General features: G+C 46.0%; 1 protein-coding gene across 1 annotated transcript in view; it reads left to right on the top strand.

Moving 5' to 3' along the window:
* The window catches only part of PLXNB1 (plexin B1), a 39,347-nt gene that overhangs the window by 5,949 nt on the left and 10,562 nt on the right, over positions 1 to 22,836 (top strand). Inside the window, exons 3-22 of the mRNA XM_035903831.1 lie at positions 430 to 558; positions 2,369 to 2,469; positions 3,167 to 3,299; positions 3,992 to 4,148; positions 7,001 to 7,109; positions 7,202 to 7,310; positions 7,910 to 8,770; positions 9,199 to 9,324; positions 10,375 to 10,497; positions 11,485 to 11,578; positions 11,819 to 11,985; positions 13,030 to 13,181; positions 14,986 to 15,091; positions 17,588 to 17,724; positions 18,343 to 18,519; positions 18,713 to 18,881; positions 20,015 to 20,257; positions 21,606 to 21,782; positions 22,126 to 22,274; positions 22,666 to 22,766. Coding sequence (XP_035759724.1) covers positions 430 to 558; positions 2,369 to 2,469; positions 3,167 to 3,299; positions 3,992 to 4,148; positions 7,001 to 7,109; positions 7,202 to 7,310; positions 7,910 to 8,770; positions 9,199 to 9,324; positions 10,375 to 10,497; positions 11,485 to 11,578; positions 11,819 to 11,985; positions 13,030 to 13,181; positions 14,986 to 15,091; positions 17,588 to 17,724; positions 18,343 to 18,519; positions 18,713 to 18,881; positions 20,015 to 20,257; positions 21,606 to 21,782; positions 22,126 to 22,274; positions 22,666 to 22,766 — 3,520 coding nt within the window. The remainder of the gene's footprint in view (positions 1 to 429; positions 559 to 2,368; positions 2,470 to 3,166; positions 3,300 to 3,991; positions 4,149 to 7,000; positions 7,110 to 7,201; positions 7,311 to 7,909; positions 8,771 to 9,198; positions 9,325 to 10,374; positions 10,498 to 11,484; positions 11,579 to 11,818; positions 11,986 to 13,029; positions 13,182 to 14,985; positions 15,092 to 17,587; positions 17,725 to 18,342; positions 18,520 to 18,712; positions 18,882 to 20,014; positions 20,258 to 21,605; positions 21,783 to 22,125; positions 22,275 to 22,665; positions 22,767 to 22,836) is intronic.

The following is a 22,836-nucleotide window of genomic DNA, read 5'->3' as shown; positions in this document are numbered from 1 at the left end:
GTATGATCTGAATGAGGCAGGAAGCAAAGAGGATAAAACTAATCAGGCATGCTCAGGTGGAAGGGGAAAAAAGGCAATTTCTCTTGCCCCTAGGGAAGTCAGATTCCTACTAAAGGTCATTGCTATTAAATGGTCTCTTCTCACACTGTACTGAGTGATGTACTGAGAATGTGAATGTCCCAAACAGTGGTCACGTTACCTTTGGTTACACCTGCACTGAGCCAGCGTCAGGGCTGGTGCATCCTACATGGCTTCCATAGGTATTGCTAGGCACATGCTTCATGTGGCTGAAGTCACTGCGTTGACATTTTGGTGGGAGGTTGAAATTCTTGCACGCAGCAGTGGTTCCAACTTGTTCCTGATGTAGGGTGGGTGCCGCCAACTCCTGCTGTGATATTTTACCTGCATGCAACCGTGACTCTCTTGCAGGTGTACTTAGGAGCAATGGGAGATGCACATATATACGCTTCTTTAGCTATCCAGTTAAATAGCATGGTGAGTGGAGACCTGCTGTTTGACCAGTTGCAGGAGCACCTCTTTGTCATGACCCAGTCAACGGTAAGAACAATAAAATCCCTTCCACAGAAGAATTGAAAGCATTTGAGGTCCAGACAAATTGCTGATGGGAATGAGGGAGGCAGAGGAACAGTGTGTATAGCTAAGCCTGTGCTGGGCAGCAGCTGCCTGCCAGTCTGGCTTACAGGGATGGGGACTGGCCTTCTGCAAAAGCTGGAAGAAGCATGGAGGAAGTCTTGTTACCCTACAGTGTGGCCTGTTTGCATGTGCATTTCCCTAAGTCAGTCAGGATGCATAAGCAGTGATGGAGGAATGTGAATTGCGGGCTATAAAAGGCTGCTCTGTTGGCATGAAGACAAGGGACTGCAAATTCCTGGGTTCCTCTGTTTTGAGCAGGAACTGTTTGGACAATGGTTTGCATCTCCATCTGAGGAGAAGAATGTGAGCCTTCTGGGTTCACAAGTAATGTGACCTGTCTTGGTTTTGCAAAAGATTAAGAAGAGAAAAGAGAGGTTTTGTGTAGTTAAAACTGTGGCACTTCTGGTTTTAATCAGTTAAAAGATTAAGCTGTTCTTTTGTAGGCTTGTAACCTACAAAAAGCAGAAATATGTGGGAAATGTCTTCAGATAGCAGAGGTGCACTCTGACCGGGTATACAATAACAGTCTTGCAGATGAAATCAGGCAGTATAAGGAACCATGCGAGGCACCTTTCCCTCTTCTCCTGCTTTCTGTAATTCTGTTTGTGCGCAGTGGCAGTGGGAGGAGAAGAGGCATTCTGATGCCTCAGGCTCTTGGGATATTGGTGTCTGCTGAGTAGGAAATCCAGCTATGGATACTTTATTTGAGAGGATTTGTACAACACCACTCATACCAGCTCCTTGAGCTGGAAAGAATAGGATCCTCCTAGCAAAAGGAAAAAGCAGCCCTTGAGTTACTCTGAAGGAAAGAATAAACAAAAAATGAGAGCAAGCTGGAACACCACTGCTTCCCTTCACATTCCCCCTCCCCCCGTGCACTTTGACACACTCAGAAATTTTCTAACATTTCAAAAGAGGAGTTGAAATCTGTGAGTGAAAGAAGATTAGGGAAATCTGAAATATATCCTTAACAGTAATTGTCCTGTCAATTAAAAAATGCAAAATTACATCATGTACTTAGCAAAAGTAATAGGTTGGGGATTAGAAGTTGGTATTTTAAAGTGACTGACAGTGTTGTAGCTGATTAAAGAGAGGGCAAGAGGCTGAAATCAGCAAGGATAGTAAGTTAAAGCAGAAGTGTTTTGCAAGTAAAACTTACCCCCGGATGGCAGAAGGTTTTTGTTCCACATTGATCAAAGCTGCTTGGTCTACTTTCAGTCAAAATTACAGTTCTGTCAGATAGAGCTGAGCAATAGTGCAGATGCAGAGGCCTCAGCTGGAGCTGCTGTCTCCAGTTTCAGTCGCCTACATATCAAGAAGGATGCTCTCCCATGATGGAGTCCAGACAAGCAAGAGTGAATGGTATTCAGTCTGCTATTCTTTGATCCATTTTGTTAAAATATAGTTTTATCACTAAACAAAGTCTCCTTGCAATAAGAGTTTCAAATAACCCATTAATAGCAATACACTTTGCTTGCCTTGGTCCCTCTGTACAGCCTGATGTTTAGATGTCCTTCACCAATATGTGAAATGGCCATTCAGATGGGCTCAGGAATCTTGTTCCTTTTTTCTTTATTTTTATGCAATATTGGGGATTAAGAAGTTGTTCCAGTGAGCCTGCAGGTGATGGGACTTGCTAGTTAGGCAGAAGAAGGCATAGACCTGGGGCCTGTGTTCTGTGTGCTGTGTTTTCACTGATTCCTTTCTCTGACAGGTGGTAAAGGTTCCCATACTGGAATGTTCCCTGTACTTGGACTGTGAATCCTGTCTGGCACTGAAAGATCCCTACTGTGGCTGGTGTGTCCTTCGGGGACGGTAAGATAGATCCCTGTTCACCTGCAAGGATTTTGAAGGGATAGTGCTTAGGGATTGTCTCCGCTTACTTTCTTCCTTCTGTCTGTGTGTTTGTGCATGTCTGGATTTAGTTTATTTTTAGTTCCTTTATGGGATATTCCCTCTAACTTACCACTCTTGAGTCTGCCTCCCTAAAACACTGCCAGCAGTCACAGTGGCACACAAGGGTATCTTTCCATTGCTTTTTACGTCTGGTTTCCACTCACAATGCTCCCGCCCAGTGGATTTCAGCCTGGTTTTAGTCTGACTGCAGCTCAAACTGCCTCATTTCATACGCACAGAAACTATCTTATCTCTTCTTCTGGTGTCACTCTTATTTAGCACTCTTTTTTTACTTTTTGCTTCACTACTGGTGTTGCTTAATGAGACATGGTTTATTCCAGCGTGTCTTGTCTGCTTGCTAGCTCTGTCTCCCCATAGAATGCCGTAAGAACTAGTTTATGACCCTTGAAGCCCAGAAAGTGCCTACCCATCTATATTTTGGCAACACTTCATCCTCTTATTGAAGGTGATGGGAGGCTGGGACTTCCATGGCTTGTGTAGCAGCTTCCCCAAGACTCTAGAAAGGCTTTAGACAGCTAGTGTCAGCTTTGAAGCCAAACGTGTCCTGCTAGGGCTGCACAGATCTCTCACAGGGCTTCTTGCTGTTTCCCTGCAGGTGCAGCCGTCGCTCTGAGTGCTTGCGGTCCAGGTTGAGTGAGCAGTGGCTCTGGAGCTTTAACTCTACACAACAGTGTCTGTCTGTCCAGTCACTAACTCCAGCCAATATCAGCAGAGAGGAAAAGAGAAATGTGAGTGGTGATGATCCTCTGATGATGCTCAAGCATGTATAAAGTACCCAGCAAAAACTCTGAGGAGTCCCAAGTCTTCCTGTTGCTTTCAGTGGGGTACTGAGTCACTGAGCACATGTTGTCTGCCTCTTGTAAGGGACTTAACGTCTTGGCTCTACCAGGAGATAATTTCATTGGGTTTTTTCCCATAAAACTAGATGTCCTTGCCTGTATTTGATGGAGTATTTGATGGCTGCTTGGGTGGGGTCCCTCTTTGACTTAGTATCTATAAGGTGCCCATGTCTGTGGTTTCACAGTGTTTCTGACGCTTGCTGTCAGGAAGATCTGAAAGGAGCTATCCAAAGTTACGTCTTCAGCCTGGCAACTGAAAGCTGGCAGAGAAGCTAAGAAGGTGCTGCAGTATTTTGAAGTCTGTCATTGTGTCAGGAGGTGGCAAGAACCGGTCTTTTGCTAGAGACTTGGGCAAAGGGGGAAGTTGCCAGTTGCTTGGTGGATGCCAAGTTCAGACTAGGAATGGCAAGAGATGATGAATGAACAGTCAGTCCTAGGAGGCATTATAGGAAAAGGGGTGTATATGTAGATAACTACTTAATGGGGCTCTTACTTTGAAAAAATAGAACCAGAAAATTAGATGAAATAAAGAAGAATGTGTTAAAGGGCAAATTATTTACTAGGTATTATTCAATTGGTAGATATTCCTGGCTATATCGGACTTACCTTCTCTGCATGAGGAAGAATTTTACTCATGTTACTTTGAAGACTATGAAAGCCCAGCAGTTCTGACAGAGTCAGGAATCATGTGTCCTTCTCCAGATCCCAGCCAAGCACCGGCTTTGCCGACAGGAGCAGGTCAGTGAAATGCTTTAAACGGAGCATGATAGCTCTGATAACATTGTTGCGAGAAAGTACATTGTAGGTCCATCAGATTGCCAGGATTAACAGCCATGAATGTATGTGGTCTGTCAGCAGGTGTTCATTTCATTCTGTCATAATATCTGTTTGCTTTCTACTTGTGTCACACACATCCTGTGCTATTTTGGGCTGTTGCCAAATTCCAATGCCAAATTCTGGTAGTTGGAAAGGAGATCATGCTTTTGAAGGGTTGTATGCAAATCTGAATATGATCTGAAATGCAGCCTGGAGTGGTGGCTGGTTTGGCAGCTCTGTCATAAATCTGGAGAGAGAAGTCTCTTAAATACTGCTTTATTATTTAAATCAAACGAAATGCAAACCTTCTCAAAATCCATGTAATAGGGGGAGAAGGAAGTACATGTAAGGAAAGGCAAGAAGAGACCCACAGTCCTTAAAGTTAGAAATTAATCTGCAATGCAGCATAACCTCAGAAAATACGATCAGCCTTCTATTACTGTGATCACTAGCTGGCTGAGTATTGCTAACTGGCCACTCTAAAGAACCTGGAAAGTTCTGGATTTTACCCAGCCTGTCAGTGTGAGCTCTGATGAATTGATCTCTTCAAAGAACTTATTCATCTGAAGTAAAAGGCAGGTGCTAGTTGGGAAGCATTCCACATGATTCACCTAAATGGCTATCAGATTTTCCGTGCAAGTATGCAGCTGGCTAATAGGTCTGAAGCAATCTTCTTGGACATAACATGACAGCAGAACCCAGCTAACACACTCATTCAATCTCAAACTCCTTTATTTTCAATGTTATTTATAAAATTATTATATCTGTTGGCTTTCATATGGCTTTAGTCTGGAACAAACCAACCAGGTCTCCATTCAGGGTGGTCAGGTGCAGAGGGAAAGGGCTTCATGCACTGCCACTACAGGCAGAGTGGGCAGGATTGGCTTCCCTGTGTAGTTCAGCAAATTTGGGCCTGAATTTAAGTGCAGTTGTGAAAAATCAGTGTGGATAAAGCCACAGTCTAGTTCTTGTTATTCCAGGCTTCAGATATTCTTATTGACTCCTTTGTAAGTCAGTCTTGCTTTTATTTCAAGACTCCATAGATGCTTTACCTGTGTTACTTTCATATTGCATCTATGAGTCTTAATGAGCTGCCTCTGTTTTCTAGTCTAAACTTGCTCATGGATGGTTTGTGTCAATTTGATCTATTTGTGTTGTCCTTTTGCTTCCTCAGCTCTTCTCCCACTCAGCGAACTACGGCCGGGCATTCTTAGCACAGAGTTTTACCGTGTTAACTGTGCCAACTTTTTCTTCATGTTCTTTTATTACTCAAACTTCCTCTCTCCTTCACTGTATTATTGCTAGCCCTTCTTTGCACGGCTTCTGTGCTCTGCTAAGATGAATTTGAAGGTGGTAACCAGAATCATACACTGTTTTCTAAATGAGGTCTCATCAGGGCCTTAGATACCAGCACTTTCCTATTCCTACTTAAGATACTTTTCCCAGGTCACTAAAATACTTGCCTCTTTTTCAGCTTTGTTTTAAAGGTTGCATACCAGCTCATCCGTTACTTTAAGCTGTTGAGCTCCAAGTTGATAGCAGAAACTCTTGCTCTCAATTTATAAGTGCTCAACCTCATATTCTGTACTGTTGAACAGCATTATTGGCAGTCATGGGAAATAATGGCCTTTTTGGAGAAAGGAATATTTATAAATATGGTGTCATAACCCTGAAATCTTGGGAGGTGTTAGCCTTTCCACCGCCGCCAAATGCAATCACCTCTACGAGAGTGATGGGAATAGACAGTACTGCAGTGACTTCTGCCTCCAGCTGCATATGACACCCTTATTTTCTCCTGATTGTGGGTTTTCATACACGCCTCATCAGCAGCTGTTTTGCTAGCATACTGCTTCACTTGTCATCCTATCAGGAACCCAGCTTAGGCCTGACTGGTCCTTCACTAGACATGTTAATTGTTTTGCTGTGAATAGAGCTTGCTTGCAAGAGGAGGTCTGAATTCTGTGAGAGGAACGATGGACAAGCTTCTTGTTACTTATTTTTATAGCAAACTGTCTTGGAGAAATGGCAGCTCCTGGAGTTGAGCAGAGCATGCAATATGTTCCCATTATTTGGAGAACTAATACCCAATGCATTTGTCTGGAACAAGATTAATTAGCTGGTTTAGTACTGTCATATGCAAACTATCTCCTTCAGGCTCATGCTATCAGCTGCAGTAAGTTTTGACCATCTCTGCAGCTGTTTGGTCTATCAGAAAACAGTAGTAGTCTCTTTGCAAAGAGAATTGGGCTATCCTGAGGCTTGTAGTTGACATGAGACCTGGACTTAAAGCAGATAAGCCTTCAGTCATTGCAAGTGAGATTACAAGTGTTATAAACCTCTTCATTGACTCACTTCTTAGTCTGGGCATAGAACAAAGCTCTCGAGGTGAAGGCAGTATGTAAAGGGCATGTCAGTTCCAAGGGTTTGGTTTTCCTTTGGATGACAAAGGAAGACAATCAGCTTTGAACCTGGAATGTTATGTTTTCCTCTAATACAGAAATGACACGGGAATCATAGCAGATAAAGATGAAGGAATCTTCAGACTAGTCTTCCTTCCCATGGGTTGGCAAGAGCTGTCATAAACTACTCCTGACAAACGTGTCCAACTTGTTTTTAGTGTCCGTAGGATAATCCAGTGATCAAGATGCTAGAAGCATGGAAGAGAATCTGTCTCCATGTTTGACAGTGTCTTTCCCAATGCACGCTGTCTCTGCTAACATTATGGCAGAATTATAGTGGCTCCATTTCTAAGGAATTTTTATTTTCATTTTCAGATCATGTCACCATAAAGCTCGTAGTGCGTTTCCATGACATCTTCATTGCTTCTGTGGACTTCTCTTTCTATGACTGTGCTGCAGTGGCCCTGCTGTGGAAATCGGCACCGTGAGCACCCGCTTTTTCTTATCTGTAGTTATAGGGAGGGGGCTCTCCCTTCCTGGGTTGTCTTAGCAGCTGCTTTTCTATCATTATTCCAGGTGCCAGAAGTGTGTGAGCAGTCTCTGGGGATGTAACTGGTGCATCCAGCAGCACCTCTGCACCCACAAAGCAGCCTGTGAGGAAGGAACCATCATCTACAACGAAAGGGTGCGTCCCCTACTCAGTCCTAGTTGTGTGCTATAACAGCCTCAGCAAGCTGCAGTGAGTCAGTTCTTGGCTAAAATAGCAGCTGTCAGTCACATCAAGCAAGGAGGTGAGCAAAGCCTCCCCTTGGAGCGACACAAGGCTCTGTGTCCCTGATGTTACAAGGTCTTGCTAGGTTTCTGGGGAATTGCCACCAGATGAAGCAGGCTGCCCTTCTCCTCGGGTTATTTCAAAGCGAGGGACAAGAGCAAGCTGGCAGGGAGGCTGCGAGCAGGAGGTGGAACAGATGCCCAGTTTCTGGCTGCCACAGGTGGCTTTGCAGTTTTGGGGGGGACAAAGGCAAGGCAGACCTCCCTCTGAGAGGAGGTGAGTGCAGGCATCTGTGGGAAGAGGGAACATTGCGGATCTTCTGCACTGTGAGCATTCCCCAGTCCCATCCCAAGACAAGGTGGCATGAGATGTAGCTCTCCTTGAAATCCAGAGGGTGAAGCAGCCTCTTGTGAACACTGCTGCAGGAAATAATATGGAATGTTTTTCTGCTCTGGTTGTACTCTGTTTTGTTTCTTTCTCTCTTCTCACCCTACCATGTTGTTTTTCTCTAGGCCCAGATCCCAACATCAAGTGTGTTTCCTTCTTCAGCAGCTCCCCTCACCAAATCCTCTACCGCAGCCCCAGCTGTGGCCACAAAACCCATCACTCCCTCCGTGCATGTCGTACCAAGCACTGTGCCCCCTACAGAGCCCAACCACATCACGCACTCCACAGCCTCGGATACAACGACTGAGCCTACAGAAACCCTCAGCTATACATACTTGACTCTCTCAACCGAAGCAGCCTCTCTCCAGGCCATCACAGAATCCCCTCTACCACCACCAGCAGACAAACCTGCTGTTACTGTGCCAGAGATGACAACTTCTGCTGCATCTGTCCTCACCAGCCCATCCAAAAACATGGATCATGCAGCCTTGCCCACTGAAGGGCCAGCCACTGCCCAGGGGCCACAGCAGACCGACCCACCCACCACCCTCATGGGTAGTCCTCTGCACACATCTGCAGCAGCAGTAACACCTTCCCCTCATGTCACCAGTTTCAAATGGCCTCTGAGTTCATTTCCTACCACAGAGGCATTGACATCTGCCATCCCATCTCCCCAAACCCCCAGCCAGGTGCCGGGGGGTCCTGCTGCCTCTGATGACTCTACCAGATTGCTGGGAACTGAACTACCCGCTTCAGAGCTCCCACCATCATCTCCACCAGACTGGCTGCTGGAGGAAGGCACGGAGCTCCAGGACACAGAGGACTGGATGGATTTGCTGCAGGCTGAGAATGATACATCTCCCTTCTCCGCTTCTACTCTTCTGTCGGGTGATGGAGATTCTTCAGAGAGGGATGTCCCTGACTTTGCCAGGATACTCCACCCTGACCTCGACTATCAGTATGATGCTCCTGAGTTTTGGGAGGAGGTAAGTTGCTGTGCTTTGGAATTTGCAGTCTGAGGCTGTAACACTTCGAAATTTTCATACAGATTGCTGGTCTGGTATTTCAGCACACAGGAGAGGTTGTGCACTCTCGTTGTGTTGAAGCTGACTGTTGTAATGTGCAGAGTGAGAAGTGGCAGCCTGAGGAAGAAAAATGTGTGTGAGGTTCCCAGGTCTTGCAGAAACGCTGCTGGCCTGAAGGTGGCCACTTGCTGTGATGTCCAGCGTATTCACAGCTTTCTGCTGTTCGCTTCTTTGGGCTCTTGCATTGCTTTCTTGTAACTTCATGGTAAAGAAGCACAACCCTGTCTTCATTCAGGAAGGGCTTGTTTCTCTCTTGCTACGTTAGGCTTTGATTCCCTGTATCGGAGCCACGGAGGTCCCTTTCTCTAAAGACCTGTGTTTGTTTTCAGAATGAAGACCTTAGCTGGGGTCCAGATGCATGTCCCTGTGTGCAGGGAATCCAAGGATCTTCACTGTTTCCAGTCAACGTGGCGAGGAAGATAACCCTCCTGGGAAAGAACTTCCACCTCTATCAGGTAGCTCAATGCCATCAGCATAGAGAAACTGTACTAACGCAGAGCACTGGGCAACCTGTCCACTGGCCTGCTTAAAAATACCTGTAAGAGACAGTTCTACTTCTGTGAATAAAGAATTACATAGCTGGATTTATTGGTCGGTAAGAGATCACCCAGAGAAAGGGAGAGTACAGGTGCGCACCAGCCTGCTGGAGAAGATCTACCTGCGTTTGGTTTAAGTTGCACCTGTGCTGCACTGCAGATGGTACTTGGAATAACTTGCTGCTGGATTAGATTGTTTGTGTCTCCATAAGCTAAAGATAAATCATTTGTTCCCTTTGCTTTCTGGCATGCTCATGTTAATGTGGCTATTCCTGTAATACCTGAAACTTCTGCAATGGGGAAAACCACCCTTGAAAGCTATGGGTTTTGGGTGTGCCTCTGATAAAAATTCCCTTTGCTTCTCAAGACAGAAGACTGATTTAGTAACCTTTTACAAACAACCGCCTCAGAACATGCAGCCCACAGACTAATTGTTACTTTATACGTTAAACCTGATATACTGCACTGCTCAGAGGAGCAGAGCTGGTTGCAGAGGCATATCCATCTTTTTTACAGGAAGTGTCTAAGCAATTCAGTGGGAGATTTACAGGAGAGAGAAGAAAAATACACTTTGTGTTTTTTGAGGTGCACTCCCCTAAACTGTGTACTCCACTCTTCATTTCCAAGCTAGTATTTCACAGAGACATACAGGCGTACCTTCACAGTCCCACTGGTTTTTCTTTAGTTCCTCCTCCTGTGCGGAGTTCTGCCTGCACTTGATGTACACGTGCTCCCTTCTAGGTGTTTTGTTTTGTGTTAGTTTACCTTTCATACATGGAGGCAGTGACAGCATAGAGAGCCCTTGAATATAGCATAGAGTTGGCATAACGAAGGGAATGAGGGGAGCGCACTGCTTGCACAGTAAGTGGCTTGGTAAAAGGTGCTGAATTGGAGAGGCAGGAGTACACTGTCGTGTAGCAGGAAGCTCCGTGTAGTTGAGAAATGGCACCATGTGTATCTTCTCTGCAGGACCAACAGTGGGACTACGAGTGTGTCCTGAATTTGGAGGGGAGGACCATGGTGATGGATGCTTATGTGGAAGGAGAAGAAACAAACCAGTCCATCTGTTATATCACCTGCCAGATGAACCAGGTGGGTGCTTGGAATACAATACCATTTCAGAGTTCACACGGGTGCTGGTTTTGCTCAGCAAAACAGCAGGCTAGAAGGCAAGCTCTTTAGAGAAAAGAGCATATTTTGCAAAAATATTTGAAGAATATTTAGCACTATGAGGCCCTCCTCTGTGATGCTGCTGCCTGGTGGTACTGGTATCTTCAACTTGCAGAAAGCTTGTGCAGTCTGAGCCACACAACCTGTTGCTGCAGTTGCTGTAGTACAGGATGATGCTGTCTCTGAATCACCGCTCGCTGTAGCCTGCCAGGACAGTGCCACTTCTGCTTTAGCTTGAGGCACTGTTGTTCATGGTTCTCTGGATTGTGACGGTGGTTCCTTTGTGAAAAGAAAAATGCTATTAATACCAACTTTTTTCTTAGTGGTGGAATTTAGCCAGTGGATTGTAAGATTAACAGGCAAAATGATACCAGCCATGTACATTTCTGGATGATGTGTGGACTTTACCTAGGGCAAGGTTTGCAAGCAGAGGCAATATTTTTAGTTCACAAACTCGTATAGTTAAGGGAGAGGGACACCATAGGCTCTTGTGCAGACAAGCCCTGCAGACTAATTGTAATCCTACATCTTCAGCTCTACTGAAACTGCAGAAATGCCAGCTTGAGCAGTTTTCTGAGCAGGTGGCTTGTAGATAGGAATTATCCATTTAGGAATGCAGTTAGGTAGGTAGATGTGTATTGTTCTGATCACACATTTGTTTTCAGTGTTCATCCTAGTGAATCAATGCCTGCTACTCTTTCTAAAGCAGAATTGTGGCTACACGAACCAGTGAGGACAGGCCTGTGCTGCCACTGCCTCAGCTAACGCTGCCTGCATTCATAGGAAGCTCCGTATAGGCTATATGTGCCAGTGCACCGTGCAGGGTGGATGGTGATGCTTTTTGCCTGTTCGGTTGGCTTGTTTGTGCCTCTATTAAGTACTTTGTCTTGATGGTCTTTGTCTTTGCAGTACAGTTACACAGCGCCTCAACTTGAATTCAACGCTGTGGTATTTGTGCAGAGGCGACGACACCTTCGAGTGGACAGTGCTGCAGATCTTCACGGTAGGAGTGCAATACCTCCCCCGTAAAAAGGCCACAAGATGAGGTGGAAGAGTATTGAGAAATCCTCAAATCTGTAGTAGTCCTATCACAGGGAAACGAAGGAAAACATACAGCCTCATTTCTGTTGCTTGACACAGGGGAGGGAGGAGGAGAGGGCTCTTTAACAAGATGCCAAGTTGCTAAATTATTCTGTACCCTAGCACATGTTTGCAAACACCTCTGAATTTTTCTCCTTTGCAGTGACTTTTTACAACTGCTCTGTGGGACACACTGATTGTAGCCGCTGCCAAACAGCTGACTCAAAGTACAACTGTGTGTGGTGTGGAGGTGACAACCCCAGCTGTATCTTCAGGGGCTCCTGCAAGGAAGAGATAGAAGACCTGTGTCCAGCACCTCTCATTCACTCTGTGAGTAACTTGCTCGCTAGTGTACTGCACCCAGGGCAAAGAGGGCTCCGTTCTCCAGTTGAAATCCAAAGGGCTGTGAACTCGGAGTGCGAACAGTGCAGCTCAACAATACGTTGGCCAGCTGAAGAGCAAGTCAGTCCCATTCTACTGTGATCCCTCGGTATTGTGAGGATGCTAGACTTCGGTGCTGGGCTTCTGGTTTGCTGATAGAAAACAGTGGGGAAAGACGCATTTGTATCTCATGTGAGCTGAAACTGTCACGCCAGAAGGAGCAGAATCATTCAGGAGCTGGGAAAGGGTCCACAGATTGGCTCTTCCAACTGTCCCGAGCCAGACTCTGAAACAGGTTGGCCCAAATGAGCCTGGGGCAAAACCTAATGATAATGGCACAGCAAGGATGGGAAAGGCATGACAGGTTACTGGAATTAATTATTTTTGTCTGTTTTTATTTTAAGTGTTTCTTGCTAACTGCCACATGACAAGTGTCTGTAGCCATGTGTTCCTTTTGCTGTCAGCTTGTCCTCCCTCCGGTGGCACAGAACATCCATGTGCTGCATTTTGTCTTAGTTTATCTTGGATGCTGCTCAGGGACAGAGCTTTGACGTTTGTGCAGCATGCAATTCATTGTCATACTGATGCTGAGGGGGGAATGGTGCTTGCTGCTTCAATACTAGTAACATGTATTGGCTGATGCATTCCCACTCTTCAGCAGAAATGCCCTATGGAGTGGCCAGCATGTTGATGAGAAGGCAAACCAGGGTAGTCCTTGCCTTAGAAGTCTGTAGTGGATTATCACCTCTGGGGGGTACTGCTGATGACAGTGAGGTGTGGGAAAGAAAGCTCTGACTGTGATGTTCTTTACGGCCTTTCTGATGAGGGTGCAACCTGGTACTAGGCCAAGCCAGTAAAAGGAATCCAAAGCAGGGACCCGACCAGGCTGAGTCTGTAATGGGGCAGTTGAAGGGCCCTGTGCCGTAGATTAGTTGCCAGACTGCAGAGGTCTGAGATACTGTGACATTTACACATGCGCGGATGTCTTTGCAGGTGTACCCCCTGTCTGGACCAGTGGAAGGTGGCACTAGAATCACCATCACTGGCTCAAACCTCGGGCAGAAACATCAAGACATTGCAGAAACTGTCACTGTTGCAGGAATTCCCTGTGCCGTAGATGCTCAAGAGTATGAGATCTCTAGCAGGTAGAGTATCTGTGAAACCTCCTCCCAGAGGCAGGCGCTGGCTTTTTCCCTTGGCTGCTGACACCAGCCAGAGATGTCATTGCCTTTATCTTAGCAGGTATTGAGCCTTGCCCATTCCCCAGGGAATGCCCCTGAGTCAGGTCGCTGTCTGATTAGTTACTCAGGCAGTGACCTTAGAGAGATAAGGTTGTGTACAAGGCGATGGCCGTGTACCAACCATGCTGCCAGTACAGAGCCCGCAGGCCAGCCAGATCAGGGAGTCACAGGCTCAGAACCATGCAGTTTTGTGGGTGTCTCTCCCAGCCACAGGATGATTTCAGTAAAGCAAAGGACATGGCTTGTGCAAGTGTCACTGCTAGGAAAATATCCTGACCATGTTAAGACAGGGTGAGGATGGGAACACATGGTTGGAGGTACGGCACAGATTCTTGCCTCTGCTTGAGTGGACGCACCCCTAGACTGACATTCTTCACTTGCCAGCCAGACCTCCACCTCCCAGGAACAAACCCAGTGAAAGGACCCTCTCAACCAGGGACAGACCAGGGAGTCCTGGTGGGCCCTGTGCCACTGTTCTGGTGGCTAGGAGTGCCTGGCAGGCCACATAATGCTTGTAAAAGTAGTGTGGGGCAGGACCATATAACAAGGCAGTGTAGTGAGGTGTTGAGAGGTGTGACTGGGGGGTAGCTAGGAAGCAAGGAGAAAGGAATATTTGTGTAGTTGGCCTGTGGCAGGGCAGGTAGATGGGAGCCTTGGACAAGGGAGGGCGAGGAGCCAAGCAACCAGCAGGAGAAGAAGAGAGCAATTGTGAGTAACCTCTGTTCAGAGCTATCACAAACCCATTTTTTCCATTCCATGGTAGCAGTAGTTGTAGCACCTTTCCCTCTGGGAGCCAGGTAAGATCCTGCTGGGAAATGGCCTGCTGTGTTGAGCAGTGTTGTCTTGTCTGTGCGCCTTGTTTGTCTGGATCCATCTGCTTTCTGTTTTCATCCTAGAATTAGAGCATAATCTTTCTGGGGTTAGCACTGTCTTTGTTCTGTATCTGTAAATAACGTGGCATCACAGGGTCCTGGCTTGGGACTGCACTGCCAAAGTTCAAATTCCTGAGCCTTTTTGGTTGCAGGGATATAGCTGTGAACCTGGAACCCACTCCTGAGCAAGGCCCAGACAAAATTAATCTCCTGCTGTGTAGGAAGGCTGGGAAGTCTCCTGTAGGAGTAGTCTTTTTGTTTGCAAATCAGTGCTATAGCATGGGATTCCTTGCTGCCCTGTTCTAAGTACAGTCTGGCTTTTCACTTTGTCAGCATCTTCCATATTAAATTACAGCTGGAAAAAGGGCTGGGAGGAATGCCTGGTGCAGATCAGGGGAACTGGCTGGTCCCAGAGGCCACTGGCTGAAGACCAGTGCTAGCTAAACCTGCAGTCTTGAGTTTTCTGCATCAGACACAGCACTAACGTATGGATTGACCACTGCTAGCCTGGGGTCACTACAGATGTGACTGATTTGATCGGCTCTGGGCAATAGCAGAGTTCTTAGACTCTTCATGTATCTGTGATGCAGTGGGCTTCATCCTGTCTGTCCCAGAAAGAATAAGGATAGGATGGGCCTGTTTGGAACCGCCTCCTGCTTTTTTCTGCTGCACCTAATCCAGCTTTTAAAGGTGTTTCTCAATGTTCAGTTGTATATTCTGAGAGTGATAAGGCTGAAAGAAGGGAGCTGTGGTTGCTAGATGGTTTTAGGACATGATGCAATGAATACAGCTTGTCTGCTCTTCCACAATGTGACTGTTCTTGGATTGCCCCGCAGTATCGTGTGCGTCACTGGCGGTAGCTGGACAGAGAGATCTGGGCACGTTATGGTGGAAGTGCCTGGAGGAGGACGTGGAGTTTCTGGGCATATTTTCACCTATCAGGTAACGTAACTATTGCCTCTTTAATACCTCTCCCTGTCCTTCCAGTATCTCTGCTAAATGGCTGTCTATCACATGAACTCACGGGATTCTACCAGGCACTTGCTGCTGGTATTTTTATCTGATTTTTCTGGTGTTTGTGTTGTGTGTTATTTGGGGGGGGTTCTTTGTTTCTTTTTTTTATTTATTTTTTTTTTTATAAGAACAGCTGTACTGGGTAATACTAGACTACAGAATCTTTAGTAACTTTTTTTTTTTACAATAGTAACTATTAATGCTTAAAGAAAGAGGAAAAATACAGAATACCTTTCTGATTTGGAGATTTTTTTTTTTTATTGATGACTTAAAATCTTACTAAGACTTCTGACTTTCCTATTATTAATTTGCAAATTGCTGCTTGAACACACTTTGAGCTTCCGACCTTCAGCAGCTAGTGGCAACAAGTCCAAAGTTACTGTGCATTGTATGGAGAAATGTTTCCTGTTATTTCTGATAACTTTTTGATATCTTAAACCCAGCAGCTATGAAATAATATTTAAGTAGTTTTTTGATACAATTACTTGCCTTTCATCCTTGCTGTGCAACATACAAGTTATGTACCTAGCTGCATGTCTCTCTCTCCCATGGGAAGGGGAAAGAGCTGCCTGAAAGGTCTTAGGCTATTCCATTTTTGGCTTTATAGAACCATTTTATGTACTGCATTATGCTTGTTCCTCTTCTCTTGGTTTTGGTTCTATTATTACCGTTTTGAGGCAGGGTGATGAGAACCGCATACTATGTTCAAAACATGAGTGCAAAAGGAATTTTTACTGTGACATAAAAATCTTTTTTCTTAATTACCTTCCCAGTAATTCCTACCACTTGGCATGTTTGAGATCTGTGCTTACAGCTGGTAGAGTTGTTACAGATACCAAAGCACTCTCGAATGGGCAGGAGCTATTTCGAAACTCACAACTCTGTACACATGGCTGGGTTGCTTTTTTGCTGTAGTCTCCCTGCTTCTTCTCACTTCATGGATCTTGCTCTTCACTTATCAGCAGTGACTTACTTGTGCCACTCTGCCTGGTTCCTCTAAATTTTGCTGCAGCTCCTCAGTGGTACTAAGTTTTTTTTTGTTGCTCTGAATAGTTTATCAAATCTCATTTCCCCTTTCCAGGTCACCTACAAATATGTTTAACAGCACAGGTCTCAACACAAATTCTTAGGGCTCCCTGCTGATAATCTCCTCATCTGCTAGACAAACAGACAATTTATTTGCTACCTTGTTTTTCCTAACCTGAGTTATTAATCCAGTTACTGATCTGAACAATCCTTTTGAACTGTTAATCCTAGGGCTTGTGTGTGAGGCTCACAGCTCTGCTGTTTGCAGCACCCATCTGCCTGTTGCAGCTTGTGGAAAGACTGGTCCCTGATTTGTGGTTCTTGCTGGTGTGACTGATCCCTCCTCTTGCCTCTGCTCCGTAAGGTAGCTGCTGGAGCCTGGCTGAGGCCTGCCTGTGACTGGTATCTATCCCTTGAGGGGAGGAGGGCTCTGCAGAGGGACCCGGACAGGCTGGATCGATGGGCCAAGGCCAACTGTATGAGGTTCAATAAGGCCAAGTGCCAGGTCCTGCACTTTGGTCACAAGAACCCCATGCAGCGCTACAGGCTCGGGGAAGAGTGGCTGGAGAGCTGCCTGGTGGAAAAAGGCCTGGGGGTACTGGTTGACAGCCAGCTGAATATGAGCCAGCAGTGTGCCCAGGTGGCCAAGAAGGCCAATGGCATCCTGGCCTGTATCAGAAATAATGTGGCCAACAGGAGTAGGGAAGTGATTGTGCCCCTGTACTCGGTGCTGGTGAGGCCGCACCTCGAATACTGTGTTCAGTTTTGGGCCCCTCACTACAAGAAAGATGTTGCATTGCTGGAACATGTCCAGAGGAGAGCAACCAAGCTGGTGAGGGGTCTGGAACACAAGTCATATGAGGAGCGGCTGAGGGAACTGGGGTTGTTTAGTCTGGAGAAGAGGAGGCTGAGGGGAGACCTGATCGCCCTCTACAACTACCTGAAAGGAGGCTGTAGTGAGGTGGGGGTCGGCCTCTTCTCCCTGGTAACAGATGACAGGACGAGGGGGAATGGTTTGAAGCTGCTCCAGGGCAGGTTTAGGCTAGACATTAGGAAAAACTTCTTCAGCAAAAGGGTTGTCAGGCTCTGGAATGGGCTGCCCAGAGAGGTGGTAGAGTCCTCATCCCTGGAAGTATTTAAAAGAAGGATAGATGAGGTGCTTAGGGACATGGTTTAGTGGTGGGATGGCAGGGTTAGGTTAAAGGTTAGACTCGATGATCTCAAAGGTCTTTTCCAACCAAAGTGATTCTATGATTCTATAGCTTCTATTTTCAGAGCACTGGAGGTCACCGAACATGTTCTGCTGTTTTCTTTCCTCTTCTTGTCTTTTGAGGTCCTTGTCACTCATGGTTTTGTGGTTGTTTTTTTTTTTTTCTTTTTTTCCCCCCCATCTTCTAGAACCCAGAGCTGAAATCCATTGTTCCAACTCAGGGCCCCAAAGCGGGAGGAACCTGCCTTACCCTTCTGGGCTCAAAGCTGCTGACTGGGAATCCTAATGAGATCAGTGTCCTGCTTGGAGACCTCCCTTGCCACATGTAAGATCAGAGCCTGATGATGTGCTGGCTGTGCGCTGCCCTGAGTCCTTCCCAAAGCCCTGCAGGGTGTGATGCTGCCTGGCTCAGCCTTTAGCACAGGCTGTTGGAGCTCTGCTCTCCTCCGTGTTCCAGGAGATCCTCCCCTTGAGGGTCACACAGGAACCTCCACCATCTTACATTCCTGCCCATGTTCCCTTGGACATGAACAGTGCTACGTGGCCTCTGTTCTGCATGTCTCTTGACAGGACCATACCCCATCCTGGCAGCTCTGCTTTTGCCGATGGGGAACTGCAGTTGGCTCCTGCAGACTAACACTAGCACGCTTGTTCTCTTGCGTCCTGGGACACGTACACCTGACAGCACTGCTGGTGAGAAGGTGCACGTGCCTTGGTAGCATGCTTTCAGTCTCTTCAGTCTGGGCAGTGGCTGTACCTGCTTTTTGTCCACTGCCCAGCAATTATTGCTTGTTTTGATAAGGCACAAGACCTTTCAGCATTAAATTTAGGAAAATACCAGAAGAGGTTTGCAGACTGTCTGCAGAGAGCAGGGCATAGTACTGTAAAATCTGTCTCTGCAGTGACTGTGTTAATCCCTTGTTCTCTCTTCTGTCTCTCCAAGCCTCTCTGAGATGACGGAGGATCAGTTGGCATGCCAGACGAGTCCCAGCAATGTGTCTGCAGAACTCCCAGTGACTATCAAATATGGGGACCAAGAGCGGAGACTGGAAGGATCCCTCTTCAGATATACTTTGGATCCCAACATCACTTTTGCAGAGCCACCCAAAAGCTTCCTCAGGTAGAAAGACTTGAGTGCACTTTCCCCAGGGCTATGTGCTGAGGCGGGTGCTACAGCACCAATGGCATCTGTTGAGTTGCGCTCTGAAGTAAAGTAGGCTTGTAGGAATGAGCATAAGCAGAAGGGTGGGAGCATGGACAACTCAGAGCTAATGAATAATAGGTGGGTGAGATCAGCTACTTTTCTCTTTCAGTGGAGGGAGAGTGCTCAGAGTCCATGGCTACAACTTGGATGTTGTACAGAAACCGAAGATCCGAGTTACAGTTTCTCCATCTGAACGCCGGCGCCGAGGACTGGGACGATGGCGCAGAATCATCCCAGACACCGAGTGCCCTGAGGATGCTCTGTGCAGCGTCCAGCAGGTAGCATGGCAAAGCACTCAGCGGAGCTGAGAGTGCATTAGAATTGATGTGTTACTCTGGAGAGCTGGACGTTCTGTCCCTAGGGCTTTCCCCCCACACTTGCTGTTGTCTGCTTGGATCGTACCAACAGCCTTGGCCAAGTGGAAGTGTTCTCTGCCAGACTGAGAGGTTAAGCATTTTCACAAACATTTCCATGAGTTGGGTTTGCTTCCACTTAGAGGCGTGCAGGACTTGTGATGTGGGCAGCAGTGTGGAGATAAAGAAATCTACAGCTGAGCCAGAGAGCTTGTGTGGCTCAGCATGTCCATGCTCCAGACACTTCCTTTTGCATAGTTCACTCCATCTCTATAGCCCCTGGGCGCTCTCTTTCACTCTGAGATACAAAACCAGGCAGAGTTCAGTGAAATTACCAGTTTCACCAACATTTTATGCTCTCCTGCTGCCAGTGTCCTGAGATGGGTCACTACAGAGTTATTGATACGATCATCAAAGTCACAGAGCATGCAGCAGAATCTGCAGAGGTAAGAGGGTGTTTGGCAACTAAAGTACAAGAAGGATTTGCATTATTAGTGCAAATGATAGAGGGCTTCCTGCACATTAACTGGGAGAATATGCTCCTGATGCACATACATCAATAATAGCTAGTTTTACCCACGTTCTTTGGAAGATATTTGTGGCTGTAGGGCAGGAAAAAAAATCTGACTAGTACTTTCACCAAATGTATAAAACACATCCAACCGGACGAAGGAAGGCTTCTTTCACAAAAGCGTTCAGGCTAGGAAATCCTCCTTGCATTTTGAAGGTCTTTGGTCCTGTTCTGTCAGAGCAGGGAGATCTAAAGCTGATGCTTTTCCAGAATTTGCTACCAGGGGAATGTCAGAACTGATTCCCACTGCTGAGACCTAGGTACTTGCAACAGAACCAGCGCTATGAAAATTTTCTTTAGAGGAGCATGGGGAATTCCTCAGATATTGGATTTTTCCCTCTACAATTAAGCAGAGTTCCTCTGGCATTGCTCCAGATGAGAGGAATGTAGACTGGCCCCAGATTGCTCAGGGTTGGGAAGTATGGCAAAGCTGCGGGACAAGCATTAGTGTTTCACTACTAACACTTTTTTTGCCTTTCACGTTTAGTTTGAAGAACCATGCCTTGTTAACTCCTCCTACCTGATCCTGTGCAAAACTCCAGCCATTAAGCTGCTGTTGCGGAGCGTCCGTATCAAACTGGAGTTTATTCTGGATAATCTGAGCTTTAATTTCAATTCATTGCATCCCATGCCCTTCTCTTATGAAGTCAATCCCATCCTAAAACCATTGAACGCTGAAGACCCTGCCAAACCATATCGTCACAAGCCAGGAAGTGTCATCTCTGTGGAGGTAACACAAAAACTAGATGGAAATAATGTTTCTTGTACAAATGTTTTTCTAGCCGGAATGTTTTAAATTGGTTTCATGCAACATCCAAGGTTTTAAAGCATTTGACAGGCTTACAGACCGTCGTAGCACATCTGCTTTGGCCTATGAGAAATGATACATAAGAAGAGGGAAAAGAGTGCATCAAAAAAGCCTCTTGAGCCCATAAATCATTGTTAAGGGTTTCACAGGGCTTGTGGAAACTTATGTGCTTTTTTATTTTTAATCCTGATAAACTATTTGTATATGAGATATTAATACTAAATAAACCCCACATCCTATTCTCAGCTGCTGGCTTTTTCATAATTTCTTAAAATTCCTCTAGAAGTAACTTAAGAATAAAAGAATTCTGGCAGTAGGGAAGACATGTTACTAGGTGGAGGTAGGCAAATCAGTCTGTAAAGATGATAGGGAAGGGTGGAGTGGCTAATGTTTTTTCTGTATATGCAAGAAAAAAATCTCCAAAGTATTTCTTTTGTATGGAAAGGTACTTTATAATCCAGTAGTACTCATTAGGAAAATTAATAGCTGCAGCTGGAGATGCACTTTTTTCACTTGCTCTTTTTTTGCGTATGAGTAAAAACTGTGAGGATGTACCAGTCTGGAAATGCCTAGACTGCTGCCAGTGGTATTGAAGGCACCTTGGAGAAGTAGGGCAACTTGAGAAGACTGAAAGAGAACTAACAAGATGCAAGCTTTCAAAGAGCAAGGAGGTTGATCTACCAACCTGTCAGGATACCCTGACAAAGCATGAAAGTGGTGCTGCAGGATTCAGCTTAGAGAGCATTAAAACATAAAAATCTAATTAACATCAGTCAGCATGGTTTTATTAAAAAAACCCAAAAATTAGTCCCCCAAAATTAAAGCAGATGCGTGTAGCAGATTAAAACAATACCATAAATGTGTTACACTTTTGAAAGGCATTGATTGACTCATCTGAGTGCTTAGGTTAACTGACATGAGACTACCTTTTAAAATATATACACATTGTGTGTAAGTATATGCATATACACACAGAGTGGAGAGTCGAGCTTATTCGTGCTATGGATGGAGAGCCTTAAGACAACAGGCTATTTATAACTCTACGTATCCAGCATGGTATGGGTCCTAAAGCTATAATCTACATTGTAGGCAAGTGAATTTTTTAGCTTACAGAATGAACTTATGCAGCCAATTCAGACGCAAGCCTAGTCAGAGAAGAAGAAACATTGCTTCCAACCCATGCTGTTGGTCATCTCAATTTTCTGTGGAGCCATGGAAATGTAGAGTTGGTTTTTTCCCGATTCGATGTGCTGTTCCACATCTGTTCCAGGGGGAAAATCTAGACCTGGCTATTTCCAAGGATGAAGTTATGGCTATGATTGGGGAAGGAATCTGTGTGGTGAAGACACTAACAAGGAATCATCTCTACTGTGAGCCTCCCTCTGAGCAGCCAGCTCCGCGGCACCGCACAAAGCGGGAGGGCACAGACTTGCTCCCAGAGTTCACGGTAGGGAATCAGCAGTACCACAATAAATCCTATAATTTGTTGAAGCACAAGCAAGAAGTGGTGCTGGAGGCAGGGAGTGGGATGGGAAGTGGAGAAAAGGCAGAAGCCCTGGTGCGGGACATGGGAGGTACCAGAGGTGGCAAGGAGCTGCTCTTGTTCTCAACTCTAGTCTTACGTGCCAAACATTGCCTGAAAGCAAATGGTGTACCTGGATTCAGGAGTTGTGCTGTGGGACAGATTTGCTAGAGAGCTGTAGGCCAGCTGTACCAGTTCTGGAGAAGCCCTGCAGCTTTGCATTTCACTGCTGCACTGAGCTGATGTCGTGGCACATGCTTTCTTACAGGTACAGATGGGAAACCTGAACTTCCTCCTGGGCCGAGTACAGTATGACACAGAAAGCCAGCTCACCTTCCCGCTGGAGGCACAGATTGGTTTGGGTGTTGGTGCATCCTTTGTGGCACTGATTGTTCTGGTCATTGTCTTCATATACAGGTACGAAACTCTGGCATTGTATGAGGTCTTTAAGAAGTTCCACAACATTATTCAGTGGGTGTGGCCAAGCATGTACATCTTGGGCCTAAACAAGGTCCCAGTTTTCTTTATTTTGTGCCCAGTTCTGAACCCCTGGTGTTATTGTATACGAGAGGTGTGTTGCACCTGCTGGCCACAGCCTGCACTGTGGTTCATTCAGAGCCCCCACCTAATGGGTATTCCAAGAGACACATCTAGTTTACAGAACACTGTTTGGTATCCTGTAAAGGGGGATGTTCAGTAGAAATCACCTCAACACCAATTGCCCTGGATTCTTTGGCAGTAACACAACAGTTGGCAAGAACAGTCCCTGGGCTAGGGCCACTGGGAACAATTCTGCTTCTTGTTGCAGGAGGAAGAGCAAACAGGCTCTTAGGGATTACAAGAAAGTTCAAATCCAGCTGGAAAATCTGGAAACAAGTGTTCGAGACAGATGCAAAAAAGAATTCACAGGTCAGTCAAAGAGCTCCTAGGTTCTTGCAGCTTCAGGGAAGCTTGAAGAACCACTGTCAGCCCACCTCTT

This window comes from Egretta garzetta, unplaced genomic scaffold, assembly GCF_000687185.1.
Source record: "Egretta garzetta isolate BGI_Z169 unplaced genomic scaffold, ASM68718v1 scaffold91, whole genome shotgun sequence".
Lineage (NCBI taxonomy): Eukaryota > Metazoa > Chordata > Aves > Pelecaniformes > Ardeidae > Egretta > Egretta garzetta.
The sequence above is the reverse complement of the archived record's forward strand: the minus strand, read 5'-3'. Positions and strand labels throughout refer to the sequence as shown.